At 52.3% G+C, this 20,898-nt stretch overlaps 2 protein-coding genes across 3 annotated transcripts in view; one reads left to right on the top strand and one right to left on the bottom strand.

Moving 5' to 3' along the window:
* Positions 1-1,602, bottom strand: part of LOC144724798 (uncharacterized) — a 41,189-nt gene extending 39,587 nt beyond the window's left edge. The window contains exon 1 of the mRNA XM_078604185.1: positions 1,263-1,602. Coding sequence (XP_078460311.1) covers positions 1,263-1,359 — 97 coding nt within the window. The 5' untranslated portion in view covers positions 1,360-1,602. The remainder of the gene's footprint in view (positions 1-1,262) is intronic.
* A 4,278-nt stretch (positions 1,603-5,880) lies between these two features.
* Positions 5,881-20,097, top strand: PMEL (premelanosome protein). Of its 2 annotated transcripts, none has more exons than XM_078604028.1 (11): positions 5,881-6,092; positions 8,617-8,742; positions 9,420-9,548; positions 10,832-10,954; positions 11,890-12,051; positions 12,415-12,957; positions 14,878-15,093; positions 15,798-15,906; positions 16,657-16,886; positions 17,394-17,481; positions 18,323-20,097. In XM_078604028.1, the coding sequence occupies exons 1-11, from the start codon at positions 6,017-6,019 to the stop codon at positions 18,531-18,533; spliced, it is 2,013 nt and encodes a 670-aa protein (XP_078460154.1). In that variant the 5' UTR covers positions 5,881-6,016; the 3' UTR covers positions 18,534-20,097. The 2 variants fall into 2 exon arrangements, with proteins under 2 accessions (XP_078460154.1, XP_078460153.1); XM_078604027.1 differs by having other exon boundaries at positions 16,654-16,886.
* Positions 20,098-20,898: the final 801 nt, after the last annotated feature.

Raw genomic sequence — 20,898 nt, 5'->3', positions numbered from 1 at the left:
GAGACGTCTTGGAAGGAGATGGGGGGGGGGCTACTCGCACTTTACCCCACCACACGCGAACAGCTGTAGGGAAGTCGTTAACGTTAATCGCTGGCTCAGGGCCGCCAACATCGCTGCGTCGCGCAGCTCAAATAGAGCGGCTGACGCGATGGGAGAGGCTCAGGGTAGTCGAGTTAGCGGTGATTGGGGACGCAGTGACCGCCTCATCACCTGAACTACCCCGAATCCTCACTCCAACCCTCACCAATACCCTGACCCTAACCCAGCCCTTACCAATGCCCTAACCCAACCCTCACCAATACCCTGACCCAACCCTCACCAATACCCTGACCCACCCCTCACCAATACCCTGACCCACCCCTTACCAATACCCTGACCCAACCATCACCAATACCCTGACCCACCCCTCACCAATACCCTGACCCACCCCTTACCAATACCCTGACCCAACCATCACCAATACCCTGACCCACCCCTTACCAATAACCTGACCCAACCCTCACCAATACCCTCTCCCAACCCTCACCAATACCCTGACCCTAACCCACCCCTTACCAATACCCTAACCCACCCCTCACCAATACCCTGACCCAACCATCACCAATACCCTGACCCTAACCCAACCCTCACCAATACCCTGACCCAACCCTACCAATACCCTGACCCAACCCTGACCCTAACCCAACCCTGACCAATACCCTGACCTATCCTTTCGCCTTTCCTGGTGCCCAACTTGACCTAACCCAGACCACTTCCCCCTAACCCTCACCGGACTTATTAACCCATCCTTTCGCCTTTCCTGGTGCCCAACTTGACCTAACCCAGACCACTTCCCCCTAACCCTCACCGGACTTATTAACCCAACACCATTAACCCGTAACCATTACCCAAAACCCTTACCAGGATCCTTACTGTCACATGACCAACTCACCTAAATTATCGACAACCCTTACCCATAACCCTTGCCATACTCCTTAACCCCTCAACCTTACCTTCACCTGAACACCTCGCCCGACACTGCATAACCCTCACCCCCTCGCCCTCACCCCCTAGCCCTCACCGTCTAACCCTGGCCGGCATAATGATGAAGCGCTAATCCTGACTCGGCCGCCTCACCGGACATAACCCGAACCCTCACCTAACACCAAACCTCATCCCCGCCACTACACCGGACATAACCCGAACCCTCGCCCCCTAACCCTAACGCTCGCTGCCCCCCCTAACTCTACCCCCCCCCCCCTCCCATGACCTGGCCACCTCACCTGAGCGAGCCGAGGGGATCGCGGCGGCGGCGAGGAGGAGGAGGAGGAGACGGAGGAGCGGCACGCAGAGCGGAGCCCCGGCACCTCTCGCCGTCATTTCTCTCGAGAAGTCGCGGCCGACGAACCAGGCGGGAAACGAACGATGGCGTTTAAAGTGTTCTCAAGTCTGCCTCTGTCTACCTTGTGTGTGTGTGGCGCTACAGCCACCTCGACTGCAATGTCAGAGTCGTGTCAAGCGACGCAGCGGCAGCAGCTGCGACGACTTCAGCCCTGGCTGACTCCTCCACCCGAATGTGGACGAACCGGTTCTGCCTCGGCTTCGTGGGTCGCATGCCGACAAGTGTCAACATCACAACTCACCTCCACCACTGCCGACCTCGATCCCCCCCCCCCACCAGCGAGGCACTCCCATAACCGGAAAGTCCACGCGTGCGTTTTTCATACCTGCGGGGTCAGCGGGTCACGTCGCGGCTATCGCGCTGCGCTACGAACCCGGCGGCGCAGCTGCGATGGGTCAACTCGTCGAGTTCTCAGCTGGTGAAGCACAACCAACTTGAAACTGCGATCCAGACACGGCGCGGACTCGGCCCTGCTTGGCTTGCGGGACCTCGCGATGCTGGGCGCGTACCGGGTGGCGTGGTCTCACGCTGTCTCGAAGCCACACAAGTTTGGGTTAAATTCATTAACATTTTGTCGGATACACATAATAGCAAATACTGTAACTTAGGAGCATGAGGAGCGGTGGCGTAGTGGTTAGCGCACTATCCCCTCGGAACCCGGGCTACCTCAGTTCGATTCCAGACCACGGCTAACATCACGTGAATCGGTTCTGGGCGCCCAGCAGTAGATTGACAAAAGAACTGCAATGGCAAAAACTGTATTGACAAACAATGGGTTATTATTATTATCATTGCAAAGTGGTTCGAAATTGTTGCTATACTTTATTTTAATGTTTAGATGTTGTCATATTGATGACCCTCTATATCCTGGTCTTTTGAGCTCCTTGTTAGTTTTGTTTAGTTTGTTGTACGGTGCGAAAGAAGTTTAACATAAATACATGGAATCGACTCTAAAGGTCTCAGCACCCTCCACCACAGCCTCGATCTTCGTGCTCTCTCCCCCTTGCTGTGCTCTTCGCTTGGCAGTCCGCCGCTATTGCGCAAGCAAGTGGCAGCTGTTGTGAATACCTCGAATGGCTTTCCAGAACGATGGGTGTTGTGTGAATTGGTGAAATGTCTCCCGGCCTCGAAGCGCTGCGTGCAGGCAGGCAGGCAGGCGGTCACAGCAGCAGCGGCAGCAGCCAGCATCTGTCACACAATTACCCTCTTCCCTATACTTCTGGCCAGCTTGGAAGAGTAGGCCAAATACCCGTTTTGAGTCCAGCGATTGGGGGTGCAGTGATTGGAGTGATGTGGTCTCCTTTGAGGGTGCGGGTGTCAATTCGGGCCATTGGTGGTGGTGGTGGTGCCGACCCATTGCGGTCACTGAGCAGAAATTATTGTTAAACCCCCCCTTCCCCCCTTTCAAATGATAAAACTCCCCGTGAGATGACGGAAGAGATAGAGACAAGGGGTAGAGATGTGGTCAGATGAGAGAAGAGGAGAGATGCAGACACGATAGGGATGACATTAATTGACGATTTATATTATCTTGTTATGTGTATTAACAATTACATTTGGGAGAATATTTGTTTGGTTCAGCTCTACATGTTTTAATGAAGAGGGCCCCCCCCCCCCCACCTTAATGTTCTCATTGCCAAGCCGCCACCACTGTACAGCAGTGGCGTTTTTAAATAAATGATGAAGACGCCAAGGGGCCAGACGAGAACGGCACGGTTAAAGTTGTGAATAGATACTCTCTCTTGATTTGAATCTTAATTTGAAGCTTTCGTGACTGCAGGAATCCATACTCTTTGGTTCTTTCGGTAAAGTCAAGTAGGTATGAAATAAAATAAATCACGACGTTTCGGGCGCAACACAAGCAATCATCTTCAGGTGGGAGAGGTTCTAGGCGATTGCTTGTGTGGCGATCGAAACGTTGTGATCTATTATTTTTTCTACCTACGTGACTTTACCGAAAGAACCAACGAGTATGGATTCCTGCAGTCACGAAAGCTTCAAATCAAGATTGTAAATAGATGTGTTTAAACCGAACACGTTTACGCGTGAGTGAACGCATCCCCCCGCCCCCCGGCTCAGTAAAATAACCCGACCGGTGGGTTTCTGTGTGCAGCGGGGTGATACAACCAACAAAGCTGTGTGAAGTCACAGTGTCGTGGGGGTGGTGGGGGTGGTGGGGGTGGTGGGGGGCGAACAGGCGTGGAATGCGCACACACAGGCCCTGACCTCCTGCATCCAAGGTCACCATCCCTCGAGCCAAAAAGGGAACTATGCAAACGATTGCTTTACTTTACAAATGATTTGTATGACATTGTATTTGTTGCTAGGTTTGATTTTTTTTATAGGGGGGGGGGGGGTGAGCGCCGCAGTGGCTAGGAGATGTTAACTACCTCGCCTGGTCTACAGGAGGTCGTGGGTTCGATCCCGACCCTGACGCCTGCTCCTGTATATTTGGAGTTTGCACTTTCTCCCGGTGGTCGCGTGGATTTTTCTCCGGGTCCTCCTGGGTTTTTCCCTCCACATTTATAAACGTGCGTTTTAGCGTATTTGGCTGATATAAATGTGGACGTGATAAGCCACTTTGTTGAGCAATCATGTGTGGCCAGGTCGCTTCTGAAACAAAGCTAGAACGCTCAGTGGGTCTTACCTGGTAAAATACAAATAATAGTTTAGTGTTTATAGTTTTTACATGTTTTTTTTTCGACGATGTATTTCGTACCCTTATTTAATATATTGCAAAACATATAAAAGCGGTCGTGTGCCGTGCCGCCTTCATATGTGCTCCTCGCTAACAGCACCTGCCCCAACAGTCTATTAAAGACTATACGGGGGTCTTTGTCTCTGTGTCCGTGTGTCCGTCCCACAGCATCTCAATGCGGGCCATTGAGAGAGCACGTGGCCTTGAATGGTTGACGGGGGAAATCGCGGCTCTTGAAACTCTCACATGACCGCCCCCCCCCACCACTGCACCGCCCCCACCAAATCCCCATGCTACCCACAACTTCCCACCTCGCCCCCAGCACCTCGCCATTCACGAGCTTTATACGCCGCGTTTCCACGGTCATCAGGAAACCAGAACCGAGCCGTGCCGGTCAGTTCCTGGTACGAAGGGGCACGGCTCGTTTCCTGAGCCAACGCTTCGGCTTGTTCCCTACACCCGTTGATAGACTCACCCGTGCTAGATGGACGATGAGGTGAAGTATGGTCGAGCAACCCTCCTGGCCGACACAGCATGGGGAGGCCTTCATCTTGCAATGTATTGACAAAGGGTCGTAATATATGCTGCGGCATTGCGTTTAAACTGCGTACCAGGTCATACCTGTGGTCGGTATTACAGACGTCTTGCATACTTGTGTAATACTGGTAGGAACCTCCTGGTTACACCAGCCCACAGGGGAGTATTGTGTCCGTCCGTCCGTCGTGCAGGGAGGGGCTGGGTGGGAGGTAGGGGCTGGGTGGGGAGGGGAGGGTGGGGAGGGGCTGGGTGGAGAGAGTGGGGCAGGGTGGAGAGGGTGGGGAGGGGCTGGGTAAGGAGGGTGGGGACGGTGGGGAGGGGCTGGGTGGGGAGGGTGGGGAGGGGCTGGGTGGGGAGGGTGGGGAGGGGCTGGGTGGGGAGGGTGGGGCTGGGTGGGGAGGGGTGGGCCTTGGTGGGGAGGGGCTGGTCACCCCGTGGTGCCCTTATAAAACTCAATGTTTAACCTACTCACGCCGGCTTGTGCCCGCCCTCACAGTCGGGCATATTTGCGGAATACACCACGCCGCCGTTGACCCTGGCCATTGACCGAGCAACCCAACGTTCCTACCAGCTCCCTCCGCAGGAATGTGTTTAAAAAAAGAAACACTTAAGTAAAAAGAGCTTCATAGCTCATCGGATTCCTCCGGTTTTCATAAAGATTCTGAAACTGAAACAAATGTTTTTAAATCGAGGCAAGACGTGCGCAGAGATGCGCGCTGGGAATTTTACCGAGAGACTCAGAGGGGAAGACGTGGATCAGGCGAAACAAAGTCAATCAGAACCACAACATTGACTGTAGGGAAAGGTAAAGCGTGCTGGGGCAGGACACATTCCGGCTACGGGAGATGGGCCGATGAACGAGACTGGTGATGGAATGACAGCTCATGGAGGCATCTCGGTGTTCACTTCGTCAGCATTTGGAATCCAAAGACGTGGACTCGACTAGACGAGGGCTACGACTCTGGATAATTCAACGCTGCCTGCCAGACTCTTTCCAAAGACTCCTTGCGTTGGCTCATACGCGACGTCCAGCGCGGGTCTCAAAGGGACAGTGAATACAAATAACTGTGTATATATACATGAGAAAGCGAAACAAATGAACAAAATCCTTTGTATTGGCTCCTCACGGTGCCAACCAGACATGTGACGGTGGCATTAAGGAATGAGTCACATGGCTACTCCCGTGAGGACGTCTCATTCATTAAGCCCCATCATGTGAACACATAAAGGGGCGCGTGGTGCGGGCAGGGATTCCTTCTCTCCCTCCCGAGCTCCCCGTCGTCTCCCTGGTCATCTCCCTGGTGTGTCCGTCTCTCTGTCACATTCCCCTGGAGACATCTCGCGCTGCCCGCCTCTCTGTTCATCTCCCTGTCTGCATCTCCCGCCTCTTCCCTGGAGGCATGGACAAGCCGGCGGTGCTGCTGCTGGCGGCGGTGGCCGGAGTCGCGTTCACGGCGTCGCGGTGCGACTGCACGAGTAAGTCTTGACGGTCTCCGAGCGCTGCTCGGTCTCGCTGGTGTGCAGCAGATGGAACAGATGGAGCAGCAAAATGCGCGCAACACGTGGAAGTGCAGAGCGGGACAGGTGGTTCAGAGGTCAGAGCGAGTTGATGGTCTAAGCCAGGTCAACAATGACTGCACAAATAAACCCATCAAGCACTAATTGCACTTAATTTGTCAGAATTCCAGCTCAGAAAATTAAAAGATTGGTTTCACTGCGATGGGCATACATTGCTCAGTAACAGAAAAAAACACCTCAACGCATTCGTTACTTACGCTGTGACCTTAAACTATGTTTTATGTAATTGGTAACGTTTCGGGAAATGGTCTCTCAGCATAGCACATGGGGTTGGAGACTTCACTTTACGCCGTGGGGCCTGATGAGAATTTAATTTGTGAAATGTTTTTCAATGACGAGCTTTGTCTATTTTTAAATGGCTCGTTGATGGTTACCTGCAACAGGAGAATTTGGGCATCATCCTGACCCCTGACTGTGTGGACAAAGATGCCACTTGGTGGCATCTCAAAGTTGCCTCTGGGGCATCAACTTGGTTCTTCACATCACGGAGAGCTCAATCTGGATACAATCGGGGAGGAGACTTGTTTTTTTATAGTCCAAGGAACGTGGAATTTCCACCGCAAGCTTGGAACCAGTGAACACGATCGCCACTCCACTTCTCTCAGAATTAGAGAATCAGAAGATGTATTTATACTGGAGGAATCCGATGAGCTATTAAGCTCTTTTTCAAAGATGTCCATTTGTCTCCCTCTAGTGTGGACGGGGAAACAAATGGACTGTGTTTGTTAGTCTAGTCGCGTGTCAATTAGTCCAACAAGTTCGTTGGTTTAGTGGGTCACTGATTCAAAGCGAATGTGCAGGAGTCTGTGAATGTTTTTTTATTTGAGGTTGTGCTGTTGTGGAAGGAGAGCCGTGCTGTTAAATACGAATTGCCGATGATGCTGATGACCATATTACGATTACATGTCTATTGAATTACGCATTAAATATGATAATTTAATGGATTAGGCCACGTAATGATTTTACCAAACCTGTGTCGTTTAGGCTCCACCACCACCTGACACTGTCAAATTAAATTGCCACGTGGCGGTACAAGGGTTTAATGAGCCAAGTAAAACTGTTATTGTGCAAGGCGTCAGATCGTTACGCAACCCAAACAAAAAACTAAATTACGAATCATCATATCGGCTCCGAAAACATGAGTAAGAAATGATTTATATGATGTCATTTGTGGCCAGGTCGCTTCTAAAGCAGAAGCTAAATAGCTCAGTGCGCTTAACCTGGAAAGAAAAAAAAAGTTGTAGTTGTATATTTTTAAGTGATTTGTTTACTTTTCCTGTACGTTGCACTCCTATCGTTTGTTTGTGTATCATTATTAGTTGTTGTTGTTGTAGTTGTTGTTGTTGTGACGTTCTGACCCGCCCCTACTGGACATCTGTGAAAAAGAGCTTAATAGCTCATCGGACTCCTCCAGTAAAAATAAACATTCTGATAGTTATCGTCTTGGGAACTACACGCTAAGGCTATAATATTCTGATATTCAATAAAAAATAATGTAACTTAAATCATCATTAGATCTCCTTTGCCAGTACCAAAGTATAATAATAATAATAAGGGTTTCCTCTTTTTTTTGGCAACAAAAGGTTTCAGTTTTGTTGCCAGAAAAAAGGCGAACACCCCTAATTATTAATATAACTTAAAGTCCTTAATCTTAATTTGGAGCTTTCGTGACTACAGGAATTACTCTTTGGTGGTTCTTTCGGTAAAGTCACGTATAAAGATAAAATAATAAATTAAATATTTTAATTTATTAAATATTTAATTTATTATTTTATCTTTATACGTGACTTTACTTAAAGTCCTTAGTCAATCAACGACTGCACGAAGGCCTCCTCACGCCATGTCGGTTAAGGGGGTTGCTTGACCATACTTCACCTCGCTGGTCCAAGTCCGGGTTTTGTGAAGGGAGGGGAACAAGAGAGCAGCTCCGAGAACCGGTTCAGAAATCACTCGACGGATTTTCTCCCGGGAATCGAACTCAGATCGCCCGATTCATGGCGTAGTGTGCTAATCACTGAGCCACCGCTCCGGCTATAAAAATGAAAACAATTAGAACGATGATACTTGTGAGATGATCATTACAGCTGATGATGATGAGATGTCTTATATTACACGACTGTAGATGGATGGAAGCTGGAGCACAGTGGTTGGTGCACTGCGCCATGAACCCGACGATCAAAGTTCGATTCCAGGCCACGGCAAACACCGGTCCTCCACGAGAGGGGCACTCTAGCGTTGGAGAAGCTCCTCCCTCCAGCAGATACGCGAGCGAGCAATCACACGGCTGCACCTTGACTTGTGAACTAAACAGGATGGCGATGACGGAGGGCTCTTGTTGTGAGCCCAGTCAGTGCAGACCCCCTGCATCGCCTCCCCCCCCCCCAAACACCCACCACCCCCTCCCCCCTCCTGTGCCCCGTAGGGCGATGGGGACCTCCGCCTCACCACCGCCACGGGCCGACGCGACTGGAGACCAGGGGACCCGTGGACCCCGGTTTCCTCCCGGCGTGGCCCACCAACGATCCTCGCTGGCTCGGTGCCGGAGGAGGTCAGCAGATACGGCACTTGCGAAGAGGAGATTAAGATGGGGAGGTGGTGGTGGTAGTGGGGGGGATTTGCTTTAATCTGGAGGGCTTAGCGAGCGCTTAGCGCCAACGCGAGCGTTTCCCAGAGAGCGAAAATGGAAGGGGAGGAGAAGAACACATTACATGGTCCCGGTGTGACGCCAAACTTTAGTATAGTCGGGGTTGTGTTGCCAAGAGCGGACTCGCCTAGCAGACAGCCGGCTCAATTGATGGAACGGGTTATGGCTCAAAGCGTAGAGATATTCAAATGAAATCTGAGCAGAAAAATAATTCACAAAACCGGCGCTAAAAGGACGTTGTCAAAACATTGTGAGAATAGACGAACGTTGTATTTATCTGTAACATCGGCGTCTTGCACATGACTCAACCCACTCTCCCTCCGGGACAGATAAAATTAGTACCGCTTTGTGCGAATTCAACAGCGTCTGGCCTATGGATATACTCGCCCCGGCCATAGAAAAGTTAAATTGACCACCACCCGGCTCAGGGCCGTACACAGGAGTTGCGCGCCAACGTCTCAACATTCTCCCGCGAGCAAGGCGATCGATCGCTTCGCCTCTCTCGGAGTTTAATTTCACTGTGGGTGTCTGCACGTGGATCACTGAGAAGCCGCGTCCGCCCTGCGTCCGTGCGCACGCAGGCGCCCGGGTCACGGTGGAGGTCACCAACGACTGCCCGACGCTGACCGGGGCGCGGGCCACGTTCAGCGCGCGCCTCCGCGTCCCCGGGGAGCTCGAGGCGGCGTGGGGAGACGCGGAGTCCCTCGACGGTAACACGCCACGCGCCTACGAGAAACACACCGCTGTGGCATTAACAAAAAAATGATATGCAGTGTATGTATATAATAGGCGACGTTTCGGGCGATGAACCTTCTTAGTAGCACATGAACAGAGAGTTGCCGAGAGATAGAATGGAGGATAAAGAGTTGGAGTGGAGACTGATTTTCAGAGACCAGAGGGCCCAGATGATAATTCGATTATAAGTTTTTTTTTTTTTACAATGAACATATTTGAAATTGGCACGATCTCGATTGCATAGATTGTCTGTCTGTCTCGTCTGCACTGCCTGCCTCCGTCTCACGTGTACCGCGCATGGCCTCGCTCTGCAGCGTGTTTACCATTCGCACCTCCGATTAGCACGGTTGGCTGCGTACGGTGCAAAAGAAGTTCAACGTACACACATTAGCCCAAATATAGCAAGCACCAGTAGAGCTTAATTGCCAATCTACTGCTGGACGAGGGTCTCCCCACGCTGTTGTGGGGTCGAAGGGGTTATTTGACCATACTTCACCACGCTGGTGACTGCGGGTTGGAAAAGGCATGGAGCATATTCTGTAGGTGTGATAACCTGGCATGCCAATGGTGGTCACGCGTCTAAGCGCTGTCCAGGTTCAAATCAGCTTAGCTCGCGAGATCTGACGGTATCGGGCGCATTCCGAGTGAGTCAGCCAAAGGTCATCGCTAATAAACCCCCCACACAATGGAACTGGTGTTTGCGCAAACATAACCTGCAAATGTTTACATCGGGACTACACGCAGCAGCAGCATCGCCCCACTACTGCGAAAACTTGGCAGGACCCTCCTTAAAAAGAGTCTTGAGACTCGGTATTATTATTCATAATAATGTTTTTGGGTTAAATCGCGTTATTATAAATGTGTCGCAACCCTCCACCACCCGACACGGCCAATCAGTAAAAAATGTGTCACGTTAACAAAACGCCAATTAGTTACTTCTTCAGCGTGTTTAAAGAGTGAATCCACAACATTTAGAATTTGAGTACGACGTTTCGCTGGTAATTACATCCAGCATCTTCGGGCGATTTTCCAGAATAGTGAAGCCATGCACCTGCTTCCGGTGTTATTAATCAACAAAACGTAATGTTAAATTATCACGATATTGCACATCTGCACATAATTTACAAAAATCGTAAATCATTGCACGCACGACTCAAGCGCAAGACTCGGACCTCCGCGTGAATCGGACGACTCGTCCCGTGATTACCGCTCCCCTCGGGGTCTCTTCCCGGGTCTCCCCGTGTCCCCTCGCACGCAGACGCGCACCCGGACTGCGGCTCAGGGAGGCACCCTGGACCCCACCGGGGAGGCAGAGGGCACCTCCTCAGCGGAGACCCTGGGAGGAAGGGGCCACGCTTCGTCTACGTGTGGAGCGGCCTGGGTGCGGACGGCCTCAGCGTCACGCGGCGCACGATGTGATCGCAGTCAGACAGTTGTTTTTGGGGTGTACGTTGCAAATGTGCAGTGCGGAAGTGGCTTTGCTAAAGCTTTCCACGTTTCCAGGGGGAGGGGGGGCTCAACCGGGAGGCACGGCGAGCTTCACAATGAGTGCACTTTGTAAAACGTCACATCGGCATGTCTCTAAGGTAGATGACAAGCTTTTTTATGTAAAAACTCACATCGGCGTTACCATACCTGTGTTTTGGGCGCACCTTGTGGAAGTGCAACGTATAGTATAATAGTGAAAACCATTTGGATGCACCTTGTAAACACGCACGCGGCACGGATTTATACGTTGTGCAGTACCGTGAGCAAATGGGCGCACATTGTAAAAGCGCGTATGGCTTGGCTTTTCGGGTGTTGTATGCACAGCACCACGAGGCAATGGGTACACATTTCGATTTAAAGCTTTCGTGACTGCAGGGATTCATCTTCTTGGTTCTTTCGGTAAAGTCACGTAGAAGGGAAATAATAAAATAATAAAAATCAAACATTATACAATTCTCACGACGTTTCGGCCACAACGCAAGCAGCCGTCCTCAAGTGAAGAACAGGGCTGTCGGAAAAAACAGCGAAAAGTCGTGAGAATTGTATTTTATTATGGGTTTTTTTTTATTTCCCTTCTACGTGACTTTACCGAAATAACCAAGAAGATGGGTGCACATCAAGTTCAAGTTTCAAGTTTCATTTATTAGGTATAGCCCTGTGAGCCATTCGGCTCTTGAATCGGGTGCAACCGCAACAAACAAAAAACCAAAAACATAAACAAGAAAACATCTTAAAGTGACTATGTGCAAACAGAAAATCCAAGAAAAGACAGCTAAATATTGCATTGTAAAGGCGCGAGCGAGCGCGTGTTTTTGTTGTCCGCCGCAGGTCGCTCGTGGCAGGTGGCCGGTAACGCGACCTCGTGGCTGGTGCTGGAGACGCGGGGGGTTACCCTGGGCTCTCACCCCGTGTCCCTCGTGGTCTACCGTCGCGGGGGATCACGACAGTTCGTGCCCGTGGCACGCGCCTCCTCGCAGTTCACCGTCACGGGTTCGACTCCCGGCTCCACGTATTCATTTATATATATATCTATACTGTGTATATTAGGTGTTTTGTGTTTTGCTTTCACACCACGTGGATCCAAATGCAATTAGTACGTCGTTTACTGGGTGGAGCGGTGGCGCAGCGATTAGCGATGCTCTGAGCTGCCAAGCAGGCGACCTCCCACCGATTCCTCCCTCGCTTCCCCACAACTTTCCAAAGCCTTTCCCCATCAAACCACCTCCCAATCTCAACCCAGGTCTCCCAATTTTCTCTCCTACCCGCCCCCCCCCCCCCCCCCCCCCGATGCTTTGACGCCACCCTTCACGAATCCCCCTCGCACCACGGCCTTCCCCTTCCTCCGTGTCTCAGACCAGGTCCCCTTCTCGGTGGAGCTCAGCCAGTCCGCCGTAGCAGTCGCGGGCTCCGGGCAAGAAGAAGAGGAAGCGGTGGGGGGTGAGGACGCGCGGTCGTCGGGTCCGCTGCTGCGGCCGCAACGCTTCGTGGCCGGGCCCAACGTGCTGTTCGAGGCGCGGCTGCACGACCCGAGCGGCTTCCTCCGCGGAGCCGACGTCTCCTTCTCGTGGGACTTCGGGGACGGTTCGGGCCTCCTCATCTCTCGCCTCGCGCACGCCCTCCACTCGTACGCCGGGCCAGGCGCGTACGCGGCGCGGCTCGCCGTGCAGGCCACCGTGCCCGCGCCCTGCGCCACCACCGCAGCCGCCGCCGTCAGCGCCGCCACCAGCACCGTGACAGCCGCTGCCAGCGCTGCTACAGCCGCCGCGGTAACAACGACGACGGCCGCCACCAGCAACACCACGACAACGGCTACTGACGCCACCGTGGGCGGCAGCACCACGGAGAGCGCCTCCACCGCTGCCCCGGAGGAGCCCAGCGCCACCACATCACGCGCAGGTGCGAGCCAGGGTTGAGCTGTGTGTGCGCCGGTGGTGTAGCGAGCGAGTGTGCAGGTGGTGAAACTGCACCGGGCCCCACGAGCCCGAAGGACCCAGTGGCAGGGCAATGTGCTGGCATCACGGCTCGGGTTAGGGCTAGCGCCAGGGTGAGTAGCAAGGTTATGGAGAGAGAGGTTGTTACAAAATCACTGAATAAACCAACTTTGGTAGCTAAGCAAGCTAAAGCTTGTTTAGTACTGGGAAGGGGGATTTCCGGCGAGAATGCCAAGTGTTATAACCTTGCGTAGCGATGTGGCCAGGAGAAGGCGGTCCAAGCAGTGGCTTCTTCAGTTAATCTGCGCAAAATCTGAGTGGCTCCCCTCGTACATGCGTCATGGGGGTCTTCTCCCGGTTCACCAGGTTCCTCTCACATGCCCAACGCTCGTTAGTGAGCTTGATCGAACATCCCAATGCAGCAAGACCTTGAGCCTCAGTGAGTCCACCCCTGATGTGCATAGTTGTTAGCTTCTTTGTCAATCCAGTGCCGGGTGAAGGCCTCCCAGTGCTGTGTCGGTCACGGGGGTCGTTTGGTCATACTTCACCAAACTGGTCAAGTACGGGTTGGTGAAGGGGAGGGGGCTTGGCACCGGTTCAGATATCACCCGCGACTGCTCCATCCCCTGTCCTGGGTAATGGACAACGATTATTTTTTTTATAATTTTCCCAGGGAGACCCTCCTGCATGACGATGCTTGACTAACATCTTCTTGCGCAGTCGTCAATTTTCGTGCAGGCGGCAAACGACGTCAGCAGAGAATCCCCCTCCCACTGACCCCTGCAGAGGGGAGAGCGCACAGACACGTGACCGCGTGCAGGGGCCTGATGGGAGTTCCGATCCTACGGTCGCAATGCACCTCGTGCCGTCTAGAGCGAAAAACAAGTAAACCCGTAAAAACAAAGTTTTTCACTATAAATTCTTTATATGCGTGGCATCGGGGCGGCTAGAGTCCTCTGGCTTGAGATGGCTGCCACCTATGGGTCAGATGATTGTCTGGCAGCATTAAACAATTGGTAATTAAATATTTTTAAAAAATTCCCTAAACAGTGTAAAATTTTGGAAAAAATTTTTCACGAAAATGCGTTGTCACGCACAACGAGTCTGTGTGCAAAATGTCAGCTCGATTGGATCACGGGAAGTGGGTTAAAAACGACCGAAAGATTTGCACGGTCCTAAGCAAGCAAGCGAACTTAATATAAAGGATTTAATAAAATCAACTCTTGCGAATATTGCGACTCTTAGCTGGTTCCCATCTCCACTGGAAAAAGAACACTCCCCGGTGTGCGACGTTGGTCATCATCCAGAACAGAAACACGGAAACTCATAGCGACTCCGTGCCCCGGTTCACAAATCAGGAGGCATCGATCAAAGTTGGGACGATTCACAACTCCGCGCACTCCTCACGCAATCATCTGGCCCATCCATCACCTCAATATTACAGCTTTTGCTCTCATTCATGCAGTGTATATTTTTTAGTAAAAACTCGCTCCCGCTAGAAAAGGGCATCGCAATACTTTACAGTGTAAATTATAAACGAAGGTAGTCCTACCTACGAAATCAAGACACGTGTAAAAATATTTTTATTCAAGCTAAAAGTAAAAAAATATATTGCACGAGTTTCCTGAACCGTTCGGTGCTCGTAGCCAGTCTGAGGGCCCGTGGAAGAGAGTTGTCCACGTGTTAGGCATCACACTCGGGAAGGCCCCCGCTCCTGCCGCCCCACATCAGACGAAGGCCTCTGCTCTCCCGTGCGATGTCTTCGCGAGCTTCTCTCGTCATTCAGGTGTTCAGCGACACGGAACACTGACGCTCGCCCTCTGTGTGCGATGTCTCCTCTCCCTCCCTGTGGTGATGGTGGTGGTGGTTGGAGGGGTTCTCACAGTCGCCCAACCGTACAGCACCACCGCCACCTGGGACCTCACCCCCAGCACCCCGAGCGGGACTTCTGGAGTCCTCGACAGAGCCGCCGCCGCTGCCCGGGAAAGTCCGGAGCTGAGCCTCCTCCTCTTCCTGAGCCAGGAGTCATCCGGGCAGGATCGCCCCACCGACTGTCCCCTCTATCGCTACGGCACCTACAGCACCACGGTGGAGGTCGTGGGTGAGGCGACTGTGAAGCCACTAGAGAGACGTGCTGCATGCCAGCCTACTTACCTACCTGCTTGCGTGCATACGTAAATACCTCTCTGCGTAAGAGGCTTGCCTGCCCACTAACTCTATCCACCTCGTTTTCCCACCCGTCATGCAGCTGGCACTTGTCTACCTGCATGGTTGCCTACCTAAGCACCTGCCTGCCTACCCACGAACACGCCCACTAACCTACACACCTACCTATCCACATAGCTATAAATCCACCCACACACACACTCACTTATCTATCTACCCACCCATTTATCCAACAACTTGCTTATCTACACAACGGCCTAGCTACCTATTTACCTATATACTCACCCACCCACCAACATACTTATCCAAGTAATTACCCACATCCTGACCCACCCCTCTATCTACTTATCTATCTACCTAATTACTTACCAACTCACTCACCTGTTCGCCTATTTGCTTAGTTATCCGCCTACCATCCCACCCACTTACGTAACTACCCACCCACCCATCTTCCTACCCACCCACCCATCTACCTACCCACCCAACTACCTACCTATCAAACCACGTTCTTATTTACCTACCGACGTACCACAACGCAATACGACCCCGCATCAATCACTAAGCGGTCCCCGTTTGCTGACTCCCCCACTCCCTTCTACCCCCCCACCCCCACCCCCACACGGCCGTGTCGCCGCACAGATGGAATCGCCACGGCGCAGGTGCGGAGGGCCGTGTCGGTGACGCAAGGGGGAGCGCTCTTCTCCGCACCGCACGCTCTGCTCGACTTCGAGGTGGAAAGCCACGGCGGGTGAGAGCTCTCCCCTCTCCTCTCCCCTCTCTACTCGCTCTATTCTCCTATCTCTCCTCTCCCCTGTCTCCCCTCTCCTCTCTATTATCCTATCTCTCCTATCCCCTCTCTCCTATCCCCTCTATCCCCTCTCCTCTCTTCTCTCTCCTCTCTGTTCTCCTATCTCTCCTCTCCCCTGTCTCCTCTCTTCGCTCCTCCATATTCTCCTCCCTCTCCTATCCCCTCTCTCCTATCCCCTCTCTCCTATCCCCTCTCTCCTATCCCCTCTCCTATCCCCTCTATCCTCTCTCCTATCCCCTCTCTCCAATCCCCTCTCTCCTCTCTCTCATTTCTCCTCTCTATTCTCCTCTCCTCGTTCTCCTCTCTTCTCTCCACTTTCCGCTCTCGCTCTCCCTCGACACGGGGATAAAGATGGCACCATTCGTCGATTAATCGACTAAAAGTTTGAATCGACGACTTCATGCGGGCGACTACTCAGGCGCCCTTCCAGCACACGGGGCACGTGGTACTACTGCTGACGATGGTGTGGTAGTGGTATGATGAAGGTTGTGATAGTGGTTATGATGATGAAGATGGTGGTATTGATGATGCTGATGTCTCTGATGATGATATCATGGTGTGATGATGATGCTGCTTCTAATAAAGCTGCTGCTGATGACACTGACTATGATGATGATGATAATAATAATGTTGCTATTGCCGCTGCTGTTGCCGCTGCTGCTGCTGATGATGGCGACGTTTCCGCAGCAGCTCCCCCACGCAGCTGTGCAGCGAGCTTCTCTCCGAGGACTGCGCCGACTCGCTGGAGGGGGAGGCGGCGTGCGAGCCCGTGGCCCCGGACACCTGCGCGGCCGATGCCCGGGTTTGCTCCCTGGTCCTGCGCCGGGAGTTCCACTCCGCGGGGAGCTACTGCCTTCGTGTGACCGTGGCGGACGCACTCAGCAGAGCCTCCGCCACCACTCGCCTGAGCCTCCAGAGCAGTAGGAGTCTCTCGCTCACTCGCTCATCCACTCGCTCACTCGCCCACTCACTCGCCCACTCACTCACCCATTCGATCACCCGCTCACACGCCCGCCCGCCCGCCCGCTCGCCCGCTCGCCCGCTCGCCCACTCGCTCACCCGTTCACTCACCCGTTCACTCACCCGCTCACCCGTTCACTCACCCGCTCACCCGTTCACCCACTCACACACCCAATCACTCATCCAATCATTCAACTACTCACCCACTCATTCACCCACACACTCACTCACCCATTCACTCACCTACTCACGTACACACTCAACTTCTCATATCTAGATCCAGCATGAGGGGTTCTTCCTTGACAAAAACAGGCGTATAGTCTCCATAAGATGCGTTCGTAGTTATGATTTAAGATCATGGCAGACGTGGTGGTGGCTGCGGCGATGGTGACGGTGAAGAAAGACTCGTGGTAGTGATGATGATCTTGATCACCCTTTCACTCCCCGTGTCTCCCCATGCTCCACAGTCTCCGAGCCGGCCTCGCTGGAAGCCGCTGTCATCATTGGAGCCTTAGCGGTGGTTCTGGTGATTGGAATTGCAGTTCTCATGCACAGGTGTGTGTGTGTGTGTATACGGAACGCACAGATGTGATGCCCCACTAAAACACACCTGCACACATATTCGTATATAAATGCCATTATATAAATCATAATGCAAATACCAGTTGTTAAACCGGTAACCGTTTTCAGAGTCGGTTACCAGTTCCGGAGGTTATCGCTCAGTAATCTACTCCCGTTGGGTTGAGACTCGCTCCGTTGCTTCAACTGTCGCGCCAGGAGGTTGCCTGGAACTGGCGACCTCTGGACGGCAGGCCCCGCGGCTCTGTTGGCCGTTGCACCCACGGCAATTTTGAAATTCGACAAAACTTGCAATCGGCTGGTTGAGACGACAGTAAGAGGGTCATTGCAATCCAGTGGGAATGTCAATGAGACCACCGCGCCGGTGCCAGGCCAGGTGCACTTTGAGGCCACGTGAAGTGTCGAAGGCTCGCTGACTAAAGGAGGTCACGGGACAGACCCAGGCGCCACGGGTGGGCTGACTGGGATGGCCGGCAGATGACACCCGCACACGCACACACCCCTCCCCCCCCGTCTATTTTGCCATCGCCCCGTGCCGCTCTGAGCCCCCCCCCCCCCTCGTGTGTACGCACCAGACGTCTGCGACAAAAAAGGCTTCATAGCTCATCGGATTCCTCCCCCGGTCTAAATAAATAAAAGAAACGTCGTGATTTTTATTTTATTTTTATTTTACTTTTATTATTTTTATTTTACTTTTATTAATTTTAATTTTTTACCTACGTGACTTTACCGAAAACCCTAAGACTATGAATCCTTGCAGTCACAAAAGCTTCAAATCTAGAATTAAATTTGTATTCCGCTTCTCGCGCCCGCCAAGGCGAGGAGCGCTCACGGCCGACGCCGCCACCGCGTGGAGCCGCCCGAGAGAGGAGGAGGAGGAGGCGGGGGCGGTGCGGGGAGGAGGCGGCGGTGTCGTCGCGGGGTCGCGGTGGCTGCGGCGCTGGTGGCCCAGAGGCCGCGGCGTCAGCGTGCGCGACCTGCTGGCCACACGGAGCGACACCAAGCACGCCCTGCTCGTCAACGCCTGACGGGGGCCGTCACCCCCCCTCCCTCTCCGCCAGGGGACACGGCGCTGTCTGCTCTCTGCTGCTGCTGTTGTCTGCTGCTGCTCTCTGCTGCTGCTATTGTCTGCTACTACTGCTGGCTGCCACTGTTGTTGTCTGCTACTGCTGCTGGCTGCTGCTGCTGCTGTTGTCTGCTGCTGCTGGCTGCTGCTGCTGTTGTCTGCTGCTGCTGCTCTCTGCTGCTGTTGTCTGCTGCTGCCACTGCTGTTGTCTGCTGCTGCTGCTGCTGCTGGCTGCTGCTGCCACTGCTGTTGTCTGCTGCTGCTGGCTGCTGCTGCCACTGCTGTTGTCTGCTGCTGCTGTTGTCTGCTGCTGCGCCCACTGGTCACACTCAACCATGATGGCCCCAGTGCTGGCGATCGAAGCAGCGCTTCATAGATTTTGTGAGATAAACACTCCGTGTGATTCCTCCCCCCACCTCCCACCACCACCACCGATTGACTTCTCATGATTCGGGGTCGTAATTATATTCCCGATGATGATGATTATATTGTCTTGTTGTGTGTAGGCTCGTGTCTGTCTCGTTTGTACCGTTTCGTTTGTATTGTCCGTCCTGTTTCTAATCGTTACTGTCTCGTTTGTATTGTCCATCTCATTCTGCCACGTTCGCCCCATTAGCCCATTATCCCGAAGTATGACTTGCTTGTAATTTGCATACAGGTTCCATCAATATAAAATAACATCATCTTACACGCTTGATTTGATGGAAGGCAATGTCCCAAAATCGTGATAATCTCGGAATCGTTCTAATCAGTGGCGGCTCGTGACACTTCCACTCGGCGGGGCTGTTGTGAGTGCCCTCTGAAAAGATGGTCAGTTTAACACGTGGGAGGCTTTCGCGACCAATATCATCCATAGTAGAGTTTTTTTGGGTTAGATCGTGTAAATATATAAATGTGTCGTTAAAACCCGCCACCACCCGACACAACCAACTAGTAAGGGTTGTCACGTAAACAGAACGTGCCAATTCGTCACTAGTACAGCAACACCGGCGTGTTGGAGAGCCAAGCCACAACATTTACAATCTGATCGCAGAAGGGTGGTCACCACGTCTACGCCTCAAAATAAGGAACGAAACAGGTGGACTTCTCCACCAATCTGGATGTCGCCTGATGATGCTGGTTGTAATTACTAGCGAAACGTCGTACTCAGACTGTAAATGTTGTGGCTTGGCTCTCCAACACACCGGTGTGCTGTACTAGTGACGAATTGGCACGTTCTGTTTACGTGACAACCCTTACTAGTTGGCTGTGTCGGATGGTGGCGGGTTTTAACGACACATTTATATATTTACGCGATCCAACCCAAACAAACCTCTATGATGGATGAAAAGATGGTGTTCTAATGGGGTAAAAGCTCGTCGTGTTAGTTGCCTTCCCGTGAAAGAACTATCTTATCTACCAACGGTAAGCATTTGTGAACAATATCAAACAAGACAAAGCACTCAAATGCTGTCCCCATGACCCTCAAGTTGACGCTGCCAAAAGCCTAAAGAACAATAAAAGATCAGCTGACACGACTCAACAAATCCTTTCAGAGTGAATATTTATGAGTGAATCTCACAGTGTTCGTTGCCAAGTCTTCGTTTTCTGCACCCTGCTGCCATCGCCACTGCTGCTGTAATGTCTATTTGCACGGTGCGACCTCGCGTCGTGACATCGTCTCTCATCACACACAGCCAAGGGCGCCCTTTTCACCGCCCTGAATGGGTCTCCAACGGCGTGGCCACAATGCCAGAAGCCACTCGCGACGAGCGAAGAGGAAATCTCTCCCACTCGGAGGACGCCTTCACAGACGCCCCGATGCAGGGGTTTACAATACGAACAACTGAAAAAGTTATCTTCATTCGGGAAATTCGCGTTGAAAGAATCATATTTCCATTTTTCAAACATAACAAAATTATTTATACAAAAGTATTTTTTTATTAGAAAATCATTTCTCATCTGCAACTTCTTGGTGGGGCGACGTCCCAACGCACCGAGCGGACGAGCCGCGCCTGCTTCGAATCTCTCAATCATCATCATCACCACGTGGCGATACAGCATCGACTCGCTTATTCGTTTCAGGTCTGAACAAGTCCGGAACAATTCTAGGAATGATTCTGGCTGCACCGCATTCATCGTGCCTTATTGCGTCCGTTGAATCGCTATACGCATCTTTATAGACACATAATTGATACAGGGGTACTTGCTGTACAATAAGATCCTGTGTGTGTGATCCACACGCGTGTGTGTGTGTGTGTGATCCACGCGTATATGTGATTCACACACACGTGTGTGTGTGTGAACCACACGTGTGTGTGTGTGATCCAGAGGCGTCGCGAGCGTGG

Source organism: Lampetra planeri, chromosome 21, assembly GCF_965212315.1.
Source record: "Lampetra planeri chromosome 21, kcLamPlan1.2.h2, whole genome shotgun sequence".
Classification (NCBI taxonomy): domain Eukaryota; kingdom Metazoa; phylum Chordata; class Hyperoartia; order Petromyzontiformes; family Petromyzontidae; genus Lampetra; species Lampetra planeri.
Note: the sequence above shows the minus strand (reverse complement) of the source record. Positions and strands in the feature narration are given on the sequence as shown.

Bases quoted from the DNA above. Each gene is read 5' to 3' on its own strand.
- PMEL (XM_078604027.1), top strand. From the start codon at position 6,017: ATGGACAAGCCGGCGGTGCTGCTGCTGGCGGCGGTGGCCGGAGTCGCG. The intron at 6,093-8,616 runs GTAAGTCTTGAC...TGTGCCCCGTAG, and splicing joins GTCGCGGTGCGACTGCACGA to GGCGATGGGGACCTCCGCCT. The intron at 17,482-18,322 runs GTGTGTGTGTGT...GCGCCCGCCAAG, and splicing joins ATTGCAGTTCTCATGCACAG to GCGAGGAGCGCTCACGGCCG.